This window comes from Amblyomma mixtum, chromosome 6 (genome assembly GCF_055824585.1).
Source record: "Amblyomma mixtum isolate Tamu chromosome 6, ASM5582458v1, whole genome shotgun sequence".
Classification (NCBI taxonomy): Eukaryota; Metazoa; Arthropoda; class Arachnida; order Ixodida; family Ixodidae; genus Amblyomma; species Amblyomma mixtum.
Genome location: NC_143017.1, coordinates 92,054,522 through 92,073,477, shown reverse-complemented (window position 1 = coordinate 92,073,477; position 18,956 = coordinate 92,054,522). Strand labels below are relative to the sequence as shown.

General features: G+C 47.1%; 1 protein-coding gene across 1 annotated transcript; it reads left to right on the top strand.

The window, feature by feature from the left end:
* The first annotated feature begins 984 nt into the window (after positions 1-984).
* LOC149339668 (uncharacterized) lies at positions 985-18,265 on the top strand. Its single transcript, XM_089550534.1, has 4 exons — positions 985-1,462; positions 7,892-8,179; positions 12,695-13,036; positions 17,906-18,265. Exons 1-4 carry the CDS (start codon positions 1,130-1,132, stop codon positions 18,110-18,112), a joined length of 1,170 nt encoding a protein of 389 aa, XP_089406660.1. The 5' UTR covers positions 985-1,129; the 3' UTR covers positions 18,113-18,265.
* The last annotated feature ends 691 nt before the right edge of the window (positions 18,266-18,956 follow it).

Below are 18,956 nucleotides of genomic sequence, written 5' to 3'. Positions count from 1 at the left end.
CACTCTCTCTCTCGACACCGAGAGAGATAAATACTTCACTGCTGCATTTCACGTCGGAACCGCGTATGTGCGCGAGCGTATTCGGCGCGACTTGTGCCTTGAGAATAGCGGAGAACGGAGGGCCCATGGGCGGGCTGAAGTCCGCCTGCCCGAGAAATAGAACCTTGCGCAGCCCGCCGGAGCGCTAAACGTCCGTCCGCCGTGAGCGCTCTGGAAGCCACTGCGCCCTTCGTTAGAGGCGCGTTTTCTTCGCCTACTCTCGAGTTCTCCGCTTACAGCATGCGCAAATAAACGCTCCGTATGTGTGTATAACGACGAAATGAATTCCTCTCCATTCTCTTTATGAACCACAGTTGAACAGTGACGAGGTCGCGGCCGCACCCTTTGATGAAAAGTTTACCTGCAGTTTTATACAGTGCACCCAAAAGCTGAAGAGTGTAATCAATAGAAGTGTTGAGACGCGGAGCCTTCAGACAACCTCGAGATCGGTACGCATTCCGCCAAAGCTGCAACACTGGCGCTGCGCTTCTGCGCTATACATCGGAGCACGAACGTTCACTAAAAAAACCCGCTGGTTGGCAGTCTGGCAACTGTGGAGGGCCTATTTCCCAAGAGTCAGTGCGCGAAAGGGCCCTCGGCAGCGGCGTCAGAGGAGGATCGCTTGCAGAGGCGGAGCGCACTCTCTCCTAGTCTTTTTTCCTCCATGGTCTACAGCAAGGCGGTTGATCTACAGTCAGTCTGCCGCGCTAAGACGCGCGTGCGCGCGCGCAGCGGTGCTAGATTTTACAGCACGCTATGACGTGGCGTGATGACGGGGGGACAAACTCTTTTTTTGCACTATATATGTACTTTGTTAAGACTAGGCTTCAAGGTTGTCGCCGCACTCTCCCTCCTCATTTTTTTTCTTTTTCGTCAAGCGAGCCCTACTGTTTCCCCCTCTCCATCGCAGTCTCTCGTGAGAATGAATGAGAACGAGGAGGACGAAAGAGCCCTCTCCCCAACTTCGTCTGGGCAACCTCCGCGCGCTCAGAACCAGAACGCGATAGGCGAGCCAGAGGAACCAACCCCAAGTGCGCATCCCCCACTTGCAGTGACTACCATCTGCACGCTCATTAAGCCGCACGGAGACATGGCAACTGCGCGCTACCTGTCCGGCTTCGGGAGCATCGTCGACTGGAGGCCACTGCAGTTCGTCGAGCACATGCCGGACATCCGCATCTGCGGCCTGTGCGGCGTGGTTGCGCGCATGACCATGCTGCTTCCCTGCTCGCACGTACTCTGCCAGACGTGCTACAGGCTGGTTCTGGACACCAACCAGAGCTGCCCCGTCGACAAACGCAGGGTGGGCGAGGACGAGGTGCAGACGCTGGAGCTCAAGGGGGACCAGCTGGACGACCGCCGGGTGGTTTGCCTCAACTCGCGGCGCGGCTGCACCTTCATGGGGAAACTCGTCGACTTCAAGGTAACGTCCCGCGCTCTCATGTCATCAGAGCGCCGCAGCGGAGAGTGGAGAGATTTCAGGCATGCAGTTTATCATAGTATGTGAACTAGCAGCAACAAAAATTCAGTGGGCACTTTGGCACTCTAAAGTGCTGCAAGGCGAAAGCGTTTCCTGGCGCCGCACTGCTTGTTTCTGTTTGCTTTTTTATTTTTCATATGTTCTTTTTTTCTATTTTTTGCCCCTTTTCTTATTTTTATTGGTTTTTATTCTTATTTTCATATCTTCTTTTTATCTTGTTTTTATTTTTGTTTATTTTCTTATTGTTATTTTTTATTTTTCCTTTGTTTGACTTTATTCCATTTATTTATGAAACCCATGCATTCACTAGATGCGCCTTTATTCATGCTCGAACCTTGAGCCTTCGTGGCGGAGTGGTAGCTTCTCCGCTTCAAGTGCCAGAGGCCCGGGTTCGATTCCCACCCTCGGCGCAGTTTCAAGCAGTGACGCCGAAAGGCGGACAAATCTACCGACACGGCTTCCGACGCGTCTGTCGACACGGCCGCCGACGCGTCTGTCGACACGGCTGGCGACACGTCTGCTAACGACAGTATGAGGCATTAAAGGCTTTCGCCTTAAAATCTCACTGTTTAGGATATGTCGCGTAAACAGCTGAACTGATAGTTAGGTATATAATTAGTAGCATCCCCTTTGAATCGGTTGTCTTCGAAAAAATTGGAGGACGCTTAAGCTTCGCCTTTAGGAGTGGAACGCGACAGCGTGTTGCAGCGCTGCCATGGAGTCCACGGAACGCCATCGCCCGTTCGGCCGATCGTCTTGCCCGTTGAAAATACCTTTGAACGCAACGCATTTTAATGCAAAAGCATTACTAGGCTATATATGTCGGCCGGGTCGTGTCCGCAAGATGTGTCGGCAGCAGTTGTGGGCAACTGAAAACAGGTAGCGTGAAACGAGGGGTTTAATCGAAAGAGCATGATGCGAGGATGCTGCGCAAAACAATACATTTCGAAATCGGATGAATAGTTAATTAATTTCAGCCAAAAAATGTTAAAAAAGTGGGCAGAGCCAAAGCAAAAGTGGCACCAAATTTAAAAATGCCGGAAGTGTGGGACCACATGACCGAAAGTGAGGGCGGTGCCAACGCGTGGCGCCTGAAAGTCCGGAATGAACACTGAGATGAAACGAGGGAAAATGAGTAGTTAATCAGAATCCAATCAATAATTAATGGTTATAGAAGTGTCGAATGAATTAAGGTGCATTAATTGTGAATAAAAGTGATTTAATTATCAATTCAGGTGAATTAATGTGATTTGAGGGTGAATTAGTGGCACATTAATGTGACTTAAATTGAATTAACCGTGAATAATTGTGAATTAAGGAGAATTAAAATGAGTTAATTGTGAACGAGGTGGGTAATTAAGGAACCAAAAAAAAACAAAAAAGCAACTTGGAATTAGAAGGCGTTTTTGCTTTCGCATTACTCCAACGCGGGTTACCGCAGTGATCTCGAATTTTTTCGAGGAAGGGAAATGGCGCAGTAATTGTCTGACATCTGTGTGGACATCCGAAGCGCGCTGTAAGGGACCGGAGCGAGGTGGGAGTGAAAGAATAAAAGTGAAAGAGGTGCCAACATTAAGGAACTGAAAATTTGATTTCAGAAAAGGAAATGACGCGGTAACTGTCGCACATATCTCGGTGGGCACCTGCATCTCCCGATTATAGGTCGCCGGTTCGAATTCCTGCCGCAAGCTAGGCTCTAACTTAACTGGGAAGGTTATGCTGCACAAACCGCTGTCGCGTAAAACTAATCCAGCAATACATTTTAAGGCCAGGCCAAGTTATTTCAAGTTCTGTGAAGTTCTTTCTGTGTCCTCGTCTTAAAATGTTGCGCTCGATTACTTTTTCAAAAACGATGCTCAACCAACTAGCATCTCAACGTGTTTTGTTCAGCAAACCTTTGTATCGGAGTGGTTATAATTGTCACCTAGCTATTAATTCATGGCGTGATAAATTCGTTCACACTGACTGAGCTAACGCACAGCGCGCCCTGGTATCGCCAATTCCTAATATCCATGTCGTAGTGCGAGCACTACGACATACCTTCCCATTTATAGGTGGATTTATTTATGGATGGACGAACGGATGGGTGGATGGATGGATGGAGGCCGACTCCTTTAAATCCGGCGGTGGCTCAAGCCACCTGGCCATGATGTGTAAAATTTCACTCCTTATTTTTGCCACACTTCCCTAATAATTATGACCCTAAAAATTTGGCGGAGGCAGAGAGCCAGCCAGGATGAAGGAGAAGGAACTCATTCCCAGGCGCGGTGCATAACGACTGACATGAACGAACATTTCAGTCATGAAAGCGCCTTCAGTTCCGAATTTGTCCCCGGATGGGAAGCACTTTAAGGCGTCACCTTATCAGAGGCAGGGCAGGATACTATTCGTCGCCTTGGATGGAAATTCCGAGAGCGAATGCGACAGATTCAGTGGAAGAAGGAATAGCTAAGACAGCTTGAGCTGAGGTATGCGGGCGGTGGGCAGCATGGCACTACGTCCGAATTAAAGGACAGAGACCATGCAGACTTTGGCCCTAGAGCCCAGAGTGCAGGCGAGGGTGATAACTTCACACAAAACTTGACAGAGGCACTAGGCCAGAATAACAATGATGTCAGTGAGATCCGGATAGTAGAAGCCTCTGAGGCTTGGTGAAATCAGGCTGCAAAACCACTGTCACGAAAAGCAGCGCTCGAGTAAGAAGTATTGCAGGGCTCTGAAAGCGGAATGACGGGAGCGAAAAGTTGCGAAAACACTGACAGTATATCCAGCGCACTCTCAGAGCTTCCTAAAACCCAGTCGCAGCAGTCGTTTCCCGACATGGGTGATTTTGAACTAGTATTGGTGACAGAAAATGTTCACCAAGGTGTGAGCAAGTGCGCTCGAGATGAGGTCCTCATGGAGAGCACAGATCACTCTTTGCCCGCTAAGGAAGCGTTTCATATGAAACATAGCAGTAGCGATTCCGCACTCAACCTCAAGTGTAGACTTATTGGGCATCTGATAAGGACGGCTAGCTATAGGTGATAAACTTAGCCCTAATGGCTCACAGCAGCTCCTGAACAAAGTGCAGGATGTCCGTGAAAACGCAAAGAACGAAGCAGTCGGTAACGACCAGCTTTACTGCTTCCCAAGCATTGATAGCAGTGCAGTTACGGCCAATCCACCGCTAGGTCTTCGCGAATGGTTCGAAGATGGCGGAGTAAGGGGTCACGGGAACTGTGCGACACCCAGCAGCCGAGAGAACTCGCGCCCGACAGAGTGTAAGCGTGAGAGCAGGCCAGCTTTTGCTAATAGCTCTTTGTGGAAGGAATGCGTAGACACCACGTACCACAGAGTTTGTAGCACAGAGAATACTGGACACGTCGCGAAGGCTGCATTGCATCACAGAGGAACACCGCAGCTGCGGCGCGCTTTTCGAAGATCATTAGGAACCTTTATGCGTTAAAGAGGGCTGTTTGCCAATCACCGCCAAACTTGATCGAATGGTCTGTATGCCATCTCCGCCTTCTAAGCCGCTAAGGGAGGGTTATAGCCCGATATCGTTGCAGCGAGAGCCCAACGGTCAGCTTTTGTAGCAGATTGATTGGCGCAACCAGGCCGACCTCGGCAGGCGTGAATATTCCCATTCAGCCGACGTGGGCTGTGCTCGGAACTGTTCGGTGATGTAGAGACTTGTGCAGAAGGCTGCTATATGAGAACACTCAGCCTCCGTTCATGAGTGCTGTGTGCAGACTTCTGAACCGCTATGAACAATGCAATTAATAGGTGTGTGACTGTTCACATAAATGTGGACTCTCCGCAGTGTGATGGGGCTTCAGCTGACCTGCATGGCAGCATGCACCAGTGTACGTTTTAAGATTTTTTTTGGCATTTTTTTTTGTTTGAATGGTAACCAGGAGAAACTTTGTCCCGGGAGGACTGACATTGGGTCCGGATGCCCTTACCGGATAGAGGTGTCGTATTTGTTTTTGATTTGGTTAGTGTGGTTAGCGAGACCCAGTGTTCGAGGCTGAGCCTAATCCACGGGGTAGTTCCCACCTGGCATGACATTTTTGACTGGAGAATTGATGCTTGGGGTGGGTCACAGGAAATCACCGCCCCTAATTCTTTGTTAATTAAGGGTTTAAAAATGCAAGTGAATGAATGGAGTCCAGTCGAGTGTGAGCTGGGGCTCCGTGCTTAACATCTAACGCCGTTCTAATTAGGCTCTAACAAGCTATGTCGATCAGTAAAGTAGCGCAAGGTTCTGTTCTTTTTCTAAATTCATTTCAGCTTGTTCCAATTTTGCTGTCTGTATATGTATGCTGCAAATATATGCTTTGCTGCCATCATCTCCAAGCACGCCTCCTGGTCTTCTTCAACGCCGAACAACAATAGAGGAAAGGTTTGGAAACCTTCCTTGAAGAAACAGTTGGGATATGGAATTACACTCTTGCTTTCGCATGTTTACTCACGGAGAATGTTGAGACTTCGCGACGCACCCGGCACACACCTGATCTTGTGTTTGACCACCGCGGGGTGCCTGTCGAGCGCTTCACGCTTTCCGTCGTTCCGAGCGGCTCAACAAGTGACCTGGTAATCTGTTCCTGTGCTGTCCCCCTGCGGGGAGCTCCGGGAAAGAGGGGCCGGTCCGGCGCTCGCGCTCTGGTCATTGAGCAGCGCTGTGGTTGTTTTGTGCTATTCCGAGAAGCCGGAGGGCTTCTCCTGCCCGGAAGAGGGGTAGCGACAGAGAGGCGTTCGCGGAGAGCGCGGCCTCTGGCACCCGGGGTGTCCTTCCTCCATTGTCTCCGCGCTCCTGCCATGGAGAAAAGTGGCCGCCCGGCCCTCCTAATGCATGCGACAGTGGCGGTGCGCACAGCTGTAGTGTCCACAGTGTGGTCGGCTGCCTCGCCTCTATCGCGTTGCTCCGATGAACAATGCGGCGGAGGGTCGCGGTTGCCGGTTTCCTGTGCGTGCTCTTTGCTTGTCGCGATGGGGACGCTTTAGACCATGCTTGCTCTGTGTAGTTTTCTCAAGCTGCGCTACCCTCGCTAACAAGGCAAACGTACAATGCATAGCCCTTTCGGCAGTCGGTTCACCAGGAAAACTCCTGTTCGTTGACACTGCACCACGCCGTCTTAAAGAAAAGGGGGGGGGGGGGGGGGGAGATCGGAGGCTTTGAGCTATGGTTAGAAAAGCTGTCACAAAGTTGGACAAAAGAATGCGTAAAAATGGAAGGATAAAGCAAAAAAAAAAGACGAGGGCTAAGGAAGCATATGGTTGAAAACGAGAAAAAAGGACAAACGCAGAGCTACAAAGGGCACAACCACCATAAAAAAAAAAAAACCTTCTGCAACCATGGGGCAAGTAATCAGAGAAAGCTCTGCATATTGGAGTTTGGTTCGAAGAGGCCAATTCGCTAATAGAACAACCAGCAAATGAACTCGGTTACCATCATTTCTAGGCTTCAAGGATGCGCCAAATTACATGGCAGTGATGTCTTACATTGGGGTTTTTTTTTCGCGCGCTCTCAATGCCGTTTATTAGCAGACCTGACCAATGTTCCAAACATTACATTTACCGACTAGCCGAAACGATTTCGCCGTTTAAGCGGCCCTGTGTATTCGATTCATGTGCTTTGACTGCAGTGGATTCCTAAGAATTAGCCCTTTCGGAAGGATCGTCAGGACGATTTCTCGCTCCAAAATCCTGGCTGCTTATATATCTCATAGTTTTATGATCTTATGAGACAGACCGTCAACTTGCAGGTGCTCATCTGGCTCTTCCTGAATTCGTGGTCTCCGTGAATATACGGATGTCCTGCAACAGCTAACTTTTTGCTCTATAATCGGTCAGCATGAGATTTCGTGTTTTTTTATGCTTGTTTGATGGTACTAGATCAATGGAATTGCATAAACAGGCCTGGGGTGCAGCCTGATCTTGGTGACCAGAATCGACAAAGCACTCCCTCACCAGAGCAAGATTTGCCATCCTGGTGCAGTACTTGATTACAACCATCTGCGAACAAACCAATTAACCCTCTGCCATGGCCTGGCTCTATTTATATGATGATATAAATATTTATACGATGATATAAATATTCTTTCACTTCTCTTTTCTCTGCATTTATACTCCTTCCTACATGCAATGTAGCCTAATTGGGGATATGTCTGGTCAATCTCCTTCGATGATACAAGACGCAAGAGTGGACAGGACAAACGAAGAACGAACACAGACAAGGCGCTTGCTACAACTGTGCTTTATTGCTTGAGCTCGCCTACCTTGCTTTCTTCGCACCCTACCTTGTTTTTCTTTGCTGTGTTAACACAACGTGAGTGCGGCAAATGCAGCTGGAGCCTTAACTGACTGCGTGATGTCCGTGTAACGCAGGAGCACATTGAGAAGGACTGCAAGTACCACGAGGTGCTCTGCCCCAAGTGTGGATTGAGCGTGTCACAATCGAAGATCCTGGAGCACTGCCTGAGCTCGTGCGTCGACGGCACCATTGTGACCTTGCCGAACGAGAGCGGTTCGGTGCTGGAAGATCTGCGGAGGATCAAGCAGAACGTTGAAGACGGGATGGAAGGAATAACGCGCAAAAAGTCGGTTGTCCAGGACAAGGTCAATGGTCTTGTTGAGTGCCTCGACAGTTTCACCATGCACATGAAGAGCCTTCAGGTAAGACACAAAATTTTCGATTCGGTTGTGTGGCGCTTCTCTGAGCCACGTTTCATTGCTTCTGAGGGTTTCCCTCCTCATCTCGGCTTTAGAGACTTTTGTCATAGCGTAGACGTACTAACTTAGGCCTATATCGGTTTACTGACCGCCTCCTGCGCTGCGGGTATACATAGAGATGACATTTACCGGTAAACCGAAATATGTCTACTCTAGTACGTGTCCGCTATGCTAAATGTCTTTATGCTGGCACGTGCAAACAGTTTGGTGGTGGTTGTGGTTGTGAAAAAGATTTTTTAACTATTAAATGGCTACGAGGAGGTGACTGCATTGATGCCCTGTTGGCCCCCTCCCCTCTCAGTACTATGTTTAGCCGCTATTCCGGGGCCCCATTGGCAAGCAACGCCACACGCGTCTGTTGAACCAAGATCTTTTGGGCCTTGAGGTCTAGACAGCCGAGTAGGGCTGCCTCCCAGTACTCTCTAGTGGGGTTTGAGGAGATAGGTGGGCTTGACAGGCACGTCCAAACAATGTGGAAGGTGTCAGCCACCTCCCCACAGAACTGGCACACGCCATCAAAGGATGTGTTGCAATGCTTAAGCACTGCCGGGCACAATACAGTGTTGTTGAGAATTTTGGGGAGGAGGCGATCGTCAGTGGGATCCAGTGCCTTCAAGGAGGCGAGTAGCGCCGGTGGTCCTCCTTGCAGTAATCGGTGATGTCTTTGAATGTAAGTGCCAGATTGTCTGATCTACGACAGGTGTGGCGCGTGCGCTGGTCTCGGTGATCTACAAGTGGCGAGAGGGCCATGTCTTACGAAAATTAGGAAGAAAGGTGCAGTAACTGTCTTGCTCTCGGTGGACATCTCGCCGCGCCGTGATAGAAGGGACGCGGGAGGGAGCCGCAGAATAAAGAAACAGCGCCGCGGGGGAGGGTTCTGAATTAATTTCGACAATCTGTGGTTATGTCACTTGCATCGAGAGATTTCGTGGCCGCAGCGGTCAGGATTCGATCCCGCGCCCTTGCGCTCAGCAGACGAGTGCCTTTACCGTTGAGCCGCCGCGGCCGAACACCGTGATGGCACTGTCGGTGAATCCCTCTGAAAGAGCGGTACTTCTCATAGTGTTTTATATGGAAGCGGGTTAATGAAGCCAGTTTGAGGGTCCTTGCTGAGCAGTTTTCTGGCAGCATTTTTCTTCGAAACAAATTGAAGGTACATTTAATCACCGCCGTTTCAAAACACAGAAGCTATGAGTCCCAAATGACAAATTCCAGATGAGTGCTTTCACAGAACAATGTTAGCATACGCTATGCAGTAAATTAAAAAAATTAACTGACTGCTTTGTGGCACAGTAATAACTTACCTGCATTATAACCCTGTATACAATGATTTCTGTGCGCAAGTTGACTTCTTAGACTTATCTAGTTTACTCTTACTTGACTTCGGTCTAGAGAAAATTCTACTTTATCGCTTATTCAACTGTGTTTCGTCGCACTTTGATTGTACAAATTCTCGAACTTGAATTTGTTTAGCGCTAACCCGCGCAATATTCAAATGCTGGAACTTCTGGGGATCATAAACAAATAAACAACTAACAAAAAAACACGTACAGCCGGCCAAATCTTTAGCTGGCGTGAGCGATGGCCGCTTTTTCTGCGCTCCTGCGCTTTGCGACGAAGCGAACTTGGGGAGTGAGCCTGTACTTAAAGGGCAACTGCAGCACTTTTTTGAGAATTTTGCGACATTCAAGGATACAGATCTTTATAGGCTGCAGGTAAAGCATGCCAAGTGTTTTTTCACTAGCATTTAAAATAGTAACGTAATCGACGATTGAATTTTGCGCTTCTCCTCAATGCACCGGAGAGGTGCAGGGAAACTCAGCGTGACGTCATGGAAGGTATGATTTCAAATTACCGCTGCCGTCAGCCACACCCTGCCCTGACGCGTTAGACGCTGCCAAACAACTCTCGGCAGGGTTCGCCTTCGGTGGCGTTGGTTTTTTTCCTTCAAAGCACGCGTTTGTGCGTTGGAGATGTACCCATACCTTCGATGACGTCATCATGCGCCCCCCACTTGGCGTTGTGCGCTGCGGAGAAGCTGGAATGGCGTCCGGATTTTAATCGGCGATTACTTCACTATTTCAAGTGCTAGCCCAAAAAGACTTCGCATGCTTTACCTGCAGGTTTCACACATTCGACCCTCTTAAGCTCGTTGATTTCTAAAACCTATGCAGTTTCCCTTTAAATTTGGCATCTTAGCAAGTTTGCTCCGTCATAAGCAGCAGGTGCACGGAAAACGCGGCTGTCACGCACGCCAACTAACGTCTATAGGACGTCTAACGTCTATAGGAAAAGGGTTTAAACCGGCGTTCTAGCACACAACTTACATATTCAGCTGGTTTCGACCCGAAGCCAGGCAGTGTGCAACAGTGCTAAGTAATTTTCGCGCATGTCAGAGGAATACCGGGTGTTTTTTTTTTAGAAGATCCAAAATTCTTAAAGAAAGGTAAATTCCTTTAGTTTTATTCTAACCCTGGGGCTATACTGAGGGCTACGGCGGACGCCAGGTAAGAGGCAAACTACTTTAATTAGTTCGCTGATTAACTGAATACGTTAATTAACTTCGATAATTTTTATTTTAGGGGATATGTCGTATTTGCAGAATTGGAGATCGTCTTGCAAACAGTCCAGCCAAGAAAATAAATTTTAATGAAAAAATTTTTTTTCCTCGCGTTACGAAGCGAGAAAAATCATCCTGGTAGGCAGCTTCACACTGTAACACAGCGTCTGCGAGCGTCTGTGACGTAGCTCGCTCCGCCCTGCGCTTTGTGTCAGTGCGTTTTTGTTCCAACGCGGCATTCCGTGAGGCCGTGGAGCGAAGCGAAACAAGCAGCGATAGCGTAGGCCGCCCGTCCGGGCTTCAGGTGATATCAGCCGTGAGACGCAAAGCGCAGGGCGGAGCGAACTACGTCAGAGGTGCTCACCGCCGCTGAGTTACGGTGTGAAGATGCCTACCAGGGTGACTTTTTCGCGCCTCGTAACGTGCGTGAAAAATTTTTAATTGAAATTGTTTTTTCTCGGTTGGACTGTTTGGAGGACGATCTCCAATTCTGCAAATACAACATAAACACTAAAACAAAAATGAGAAAAGTTTATTAAGTTTATTATTAAAAGTTAATCAGTGAACTAATTAACGCAGTTTTCCTCTTGCCTGGCGCCCGCCGAAGCCTTCAGTATAGCCCCAGTGCTAAAATAAATCTAAAACAATTTACCTTTTTTTATAAATTTTGGACCTTCTAAAAAAAACACCCGGTATAGCAAGCTCAAACGTATTCAGAAAAACGTTTGGATCCCGTAGTTCTGCTCACTTTGCAGGTGCGATGGGAAGAAATAAGGTGCGAAAAAAGTTACAAGCAAGAGATCGACGTCCGGCAAACAGCACGTTTTCCCGACTTAGTGCCCTAAAGCACTGATCGTGCCGTAGACAGTTGGGCCGTGTACTCATTTAGATTACCAAAACAGCCTCATGTTGATCGCTGTCGGCCTTTTCACAAAGTTATGCGGTTCTTCCGCGGTGACATGTGGTTCGCTGGTGGATGCGTGTTTTGATATATTAATCTGAGATATATAAGAAGGAAGTTAATTACTCATTTGCATCCACTTCCTTTGGGGCCGCATGGCAGCACTTAGGTGGATGCCAAAGAATAATTTGCTGCTTTGTACAAATTTAATCCACCGTGGGGGATTCCTCTGAAACATTTGTCAAACCTGAAATATATTGCAGGTACATGTTGCGAATCTAGCTCACGCGATGTTGTTAATTGCTATACTAATGAAAAAAAAAAGCAGAAACAACATTTGTGTTAACAAATATGCATTTTATCTCTTTTTTTTAAAACTTACATGGTTAGATGGCAGATTAAATGTAATGCTGGTCATGTACTACTTCGCCCAATGGGCAATGTTGTTCTTGGACCAGCATTACATTTAATCCGCTTAACTCTATTCGAATAGAGTTTGAACTGTTATGTTTGAAAAGACTGCAGCGCAGAAAAGACTCACAACACAAAAAAGAAGAATCACGCACAAGGCCGAGTCACTTGCTTCTGTGCCCTGCGTCCGTATTGCACTGCAACCTTAACAAACATGAACTTTCGCCAACTAGCTAAGATAGCTGTCATAGAACTGTCAAGCGGAAGGAACGGTAGAAACAGAGATTCCACACAGGACAACAGCGAAAAACACAGAGGCAGCGTAGACCAGTGTTCTTTCTCTACGTCCGTCCCATTCACTTAGCTGAGGCTTATGTACTGCGCGATGGCAGTGCACACTTAAGCGGAGCGCTCCACTGTGGATTCCTGATTCTCTTTGGGACGTTAAACCCCATAAAACCAGCACCCTTCCGTTATGCTAGGCGGTCAGCTAGCTGACCGAGAAGGGCATAGGCTCACTGCGAAGGTGTGAAATGCTCTCAGGTCGCGGTGAGCGCATATTGCATGAGACGTCGTGCTCCCGCAGGTCGTACTGCACGAGAGCATTGCCACAAGCCAGCTAGCCAAAGTGCACCTGCCTTCGGCGGCGGACTCCGAGAGGCGCGGCCGGTCACCAGGAGGGAGCGGCACTGTGGACAGGGTCTACGTGTGCCTCGGAGAGATCTACAAGCGGAAGCCCGCGCTGAGCGCCGGCCTGTTTTTAGGCATGACTGGGCGCGAGCTCACCCCTGTGTTCAACCTGGCGGGGTACTCCACCATGCTGGAAAGCAGCTTCATCATGAGCGACGCGCAGTTATACCTCTCCCTTGGTATTGTGCTCTGCTCCGGAAGCTGGGACAGCTTCGTCGCGTGGCCCTTTAGCCGTCAGGTAAGTGCGCTGATACTGATGGTGCCGTTTGCGGATGCCGGCATCGTTTTGAGAGCGAGGGTATAGTTTTAGGCAGAACAGTGAAAGCATTCAGAAAGACATTTTACGTGCGTGCCACTTGAGATAGGAAATAGCGGGGGAGGGAGAGGCTATGCAGGCCAGACATTATGACAATTACTCCGAAGACCGCATTGTGCTTGCACAGACGTAACCAACAAGGAGAAACAAAAGGTGCAGGCTCTGTCAAACTTAAAACTGGGAAAACCCAGCCGCGGTGGCTCAATGGTTACTGCGCTCGGCTGCTGACCCGAAAGACGCGAGTTCGATCCCGGCCACGGCGGCTGAATTTCGATGGAGGCGAAATTCTAGAGGCCCGTGTGCTGTGCGATCTCAGTGCACGTTAAGAACCCCAGGTGGTCGAAATTTCTGGAGCCCTTCAGTACGGCGTCCCTCATAGCCTGAGTCGCTTTGGGACGTTAAACCCCAATAAACCGAACAAAAAATGGGAAAGCATGGACGTCACGCTTCACGAATAGCTACCGCCGTCAGCCGGGGAGCATCGGCCGCATAGGCGCATGCGCATTAAGCGCGGCCACTGCTCTTTCCGCGCAGCCATGTGGTCGCTGCCTCATTCTCACCTGCACTCAGCGGTGGCGCTTCTCGAAAACAGTCTGTGCATTTACGACACAGAGGGCCAGATTTCAACTGGTGTCTATTTCATGCGTGAAAAAATTCGCTAGGTATGCAGATTTGAGCAGGCTTTTCGATCTAGTTGGAGCGGAGTGCCGCAGAGCATAAAATTAGATATCGCTGCGGCGACGCGCATTGGTAGAATGCGAACGCATTGACGCCTCCTCGGCACTCGTCGCCTCTCTTTGTCCTTCTTTTTTGTTTGTTAAAGGTGCACTGAAGAGGAATCTGAACTCGTCTTTTTGCCGCGGGAACTCAATCTGCACGTTCCGAGCATTCTTAGAAACTTCGACTTATTGCCCTGTGTGGCGAATGAAACTGTTTATTCACGGAAACCTAAAAAACAAAATAACGCTAAAGCAAAGCCTCCACGGAGCTGGCTGCAAGGCACTCCACGCGTTGGTCGACTCCGCCCACCGTACGAGGGAGAATTTAAAAACAAAGGCGGGAGCCGGACGTTAATTCGATTTAATTAGGAAAATCAGCCACACAGGGCAATAAATCGAAGTTTCTAAGAATGCTCAGAACGTGTAGATCGAGTTCCCGCGGCAAAAAGACGAGTTCAGATTCCTCTTCAGTGCACCTTTAATGAATTTAACAACTGAATTAGCGTGATTATCTTATGCCTTAATTAAAGATCGATTTGTTTACTCTGATTATACCTTCTCATATCTCAATCAACCATTTGTTTTTTCAACTTTGGCGCCATGGTTGCTTTTTCGTCCACTTACTATATCTCTGTCTAGGCTATTCAACCGTCCAATAGGTTTTGCTGATAGTTAATTAAATATCGCAATGAAACATTTTTGTTCGATTAATTATCACTCATCAAATAGATTTTAATTAATTTCAAACTTTATTTCCAAATTTCAAACTTTATTTCCACTTTTTTGCCTATTTTCCCACTATTTTGCTGTCCGCGGCTGTTTTCCCGTCCACTCACTTCCTCGACATCCGCGCTATTTCGACAATTTTTCGACATTTTTGGCTCTAAATAATTAACGAATCATCCTATCGACATATTTTTTTTTGCGCAGCATCCTCACATCGTCCTCTTTCTATTACAACTACTCGTTCGATGCTATACCTCTTCTGAAAACGTGACAACTGCGCCGGACACGTTTTGGTGACACGACCCCGCCGACATAGCCTAGTAATATTTTCGCATTAATAAGTGAAATCTGGCGGTAGCTTTGTTAGTATAGGCATTCTGATCGTGCCTTTGTATCTTATGTTCATGCGGCAACACTAGTTGGCAAGCATGGTCCATGATGCGATCGTTACCTGTTTTAGATTCTCACTCCCTTTAAACCACAGAGCACCACTCAGTCACTTTAGACAATGCTGCATAATGCGGTATATAAGAACTAGGTTGGTGTGAAGTTAATATCGATTTGTATACACAGGGGCAGGTCAGTATCTATGATTTTGTTTCGAGGCCGAAATAATGCGGCTTTGATCTTGAAGGCATTAATGACGACCTCAGGAACGGGGTAGTTTCGGAAAAGACAAAGTATTTCGCTTCACGTGGTTAGTGAACTAAGCTCACGTCTCTAGGTAAAAGTAACATAAAACCCTCGACTGCGAATCGTGCGCGTACTGTTATTAATGCGTTAGGATTAGAAGGGTCTGTTCACAAAAAAGCGGCGCCCGCCGTTGCGTGGTCAAATAGCCACGTCGGATATAACGAACTTAGTGTGTATCAATCTCCAATACAGCGAAATTAAGTGTGTCGCCTTGGATATAACGAACCTTAGTGCGCCATTTCGGCTACAAAGAACCTTAGTGTGCGATGTCGGATATAAATAACTTTACTGCGCCACCTCGGGTGTAACGAACCTATACCAGTTTCATAGATCAGGTGCGATGCTGTGGAAGGTACGGAAGTAGACCACACGGGAAAATAAAGGGAGGCGCGTTACTTCACGCTTGTTGTATTGAGTAATCTAAGGCGCAAGAAAGCGATATTGTGCAGTCAGCAATGGCAGTGCATTTAGTTAAGCTCACGACAAAGGTGTCGTGTAGTAAGCCTGCAGACGAAGCATTTACCATGTTTCGCTCGCCACATTGGAACGCACTACATTTGGTCGCGGATGCAGGCAGTGCTAGCAAGATATCTAGCTTTGACAGCGTTGCACATTGATCTTTAAAACGGACTTAGGTGTACTGCCATCAGAAAAAGAGCAATCTCCTCTATTTGATTAGATCAACGAACATTTTTCATTTAAGCTTCCTCTACATACCCGTTTATGCAATGAGGCAATAAACATTGCCTTTAGAAAAACAAAGAGCAATCAGTGTGTGTGTGTGTGTGTGTGTGTGTGTGTGTGTGTGTGTGTGTGTGTGTGTGTGTGTGTGTGTGTGTGTGTGTGCGTGTGCGTGTGCGTGTGCGTGCGTGCGTGCGTGCGTGCGCGCGCGCTCAGAGAGAGAGATCGAGAGAGAGAGAGAGAGAGATGGAAAGAAGCTATGCACTGTGTTGTAAATCTTTCTAGATTTTTGTACAGCATTCGACTAAGTACCCCACAGCTTGCTTCTTTTTAAACTCAGCAAACTGAATATTGACCCTAACGTACTGGCGTCGATTAGATCCTTTCTAATGAACCGATTACAATTCGTGCACGCTAACAATCACAACTCTTCGTTAATTGCAGTAACATCTGGTGTGCCGCAGGGATCGGCGCTCGGTCGCTTACTTTTTCTTGTTTATATTAACGATCTACTTTCCAACCTTTTCTGTTCTATGAAACTTTTTGCTGATGACTGTGCTGTTTATCATGTGATTAAGAATTCTAACGACGTTGAATTTCTACAAACTGACCTGGACGCAGTCTCTCTCTGGTGCTCTAAATGGCGAATGACCCTTAATGAAACTAAATGCAAAGTGATGCGCTTCTCACGTCGTAAAATGGCCAATCTTCCAGTCTATTTTATTAACAATACATCTTTAACACCAGTTACATCGTTTAAATATCTTTGTGTGTATCTAACCCCAAACCTCACTTGGAATGATCGCGTCAGCCACATTGTCGCCAACGCTAATCGCATGCTGGGATACCTAAAAAGAAATTTTTCTCTTGCTTCTTCTTCTGTCAAACTAACACTCTATAAATCTTTGGTGCGTGCTAAGGTAGAATATGCTTCTTCAATATGGGACCCGCAAACTAGATCATTGATAACAGCTCTTGAAGCTGTACAAAATCGAGCCGCCCGTTTGATTTTTTCTGACTGTAATCGTTCACATAGCGTGACACTCATGAAAAATGCATTTTCATTACCGCCCCTTGAGACGCGCAGAAAAGTGTCAGGACTGAGTCTTTTCTTTAAAATTTTGCACACGAACGAATACCTAAAAAGAGCACTGTTCATTCAACCTACCTACATTTCATCACGCGTTGATCATCCGCACAAGGTCGGCATCCCACTTTGCCGTACTACTGCTTGCTTGGCATCTTTCATTCCCAGGTCGTAATCGGAGTGGAACCACCTACCTGCAGCCTTATTTACTACTAACAACATTGAAGAACTTAAAAAACGGCTGCGGGATCATTTTGCAATAGATTAGATAAAATGGTCATTTTATTTATTTTCACGCTGCTATCCTGTATACAGCGATTTCGCCAATTTTAAACATGCATTTTCGTCATTTCTGCCGCTTACTGTTGCTAACTGTGTTGTCATTGCTTTGTATTATAGCTTGTGTTATGAATATTTCTAAATAACCTTATGCCTTAACAATACTTTGTATAGTTTTGCTTCTCAAACCTAAAGTTTTTTCGCGCTTCATACTTTTTTGCAATATTGTTTACTTCGTATGCTCTTCACTTCGAAATCTTGTGTAATGATGCTGCTAAATACACGCGTTAGCTATTGTTTTAAATAACCCGTTGTGTATATATTCTGTACGAATTTGTAATCGCTCACTGCCTTCTCTAGTGCCCTCCAAGGGCCATGAAGGAACCCGAAATAAATAAATAAATAAATAAAAACTGGAATAAAGGCATACCAGAACGATTGCATAATGAGCAATATATATGAATATAATATGAGCAAGTCTGTATGCGAACTTTAATGGGCAACCAGAGAGCAAACTAATACTAACGCATTCAAACTATCCATTGAGGATCATCTGAGAGTTTTTATCTTTTTTTTTGCATGCCTCCGTATTTGAAACCCTCGCAGGTGACGCTGACGCTCGTGCACCCTGTTGACAAGAAGAAGAACTTGTCGCAACAGGCGTCGGTGTGTGATGACGTCCAGTGCGTCAAGAAGCCGTCTCCAGAAGGCATGAACATGGCCATGACAGCTCGCATGATCAGCTGGAATGAGCTGGAGCTCTCCGGCTTCATTGCCAACGAGTCGCTGTGCGTGGCAGTGGAGTTCGAATGAGGGCACCTAGAAAAGGTCTCCTCGGTACACTCGAGGCTCGCTGCGAGTTCCTGCGTGGGCTTATACCGGGTGTTTCAGCGAACACTTTCAAAAATTGTCGAAAATAGGCTTTTTGTGGTACAGGTATGGCTTTTGCAGCATAGTATCAGCAGTGTTGGCGGACACCAGAAAACCGGTTAATCAACTGAAGTAGTAAGCTGGTTAACTAATTTTTAATAATTAACTTTTTAACTATTACAGTTAGGCGCCTAGTTGCAATTAGATATTTGTAGCCGGCCGTTAGTAATAGCCATATCAGTTTTTGGAATTTCGAAAACGCAATTACCCTCACCGCTGTGGCTCGACAAAGTCTGGCTGTTTCGTGCGAAAAATACATGCGGTATCGAAATCATGCAGGCAAAGCATCCCCTCCAGTGCAGGTAACTAGTCGAAAAAGCCAAATTTTGTCGAGCCACAGCGCCGAGGATAATCGCATTTTCGAAATTATAAAAAACTTATATGGCTATTACTAACGACCGGCTACAAATAACTGATTGCAACTAGGCGCCTAACTGTAATAGTTAGAAAGTTAATTATTAAAAATTAGTGAACCAGTTTACTACCTAATATGATTTACCAGTTTTCTGGTGTCCGCCAACATTGGTAATACTATGCTGCAAAAGCCATATCTTTACCAAGAAAATTCTACTTATGAGAATTTTTGAAAGTGTTCGCTGAAACACCCGTATATAGCCCCATAACGACAGCTCAGGTCTAATCCCCTCCTCCTACTAACCTCCTCTCCCTGTCTCGCCTCACATGTAAGCTCATATTCAGGTGCACTTAACGAGCATTGGGCCAATCA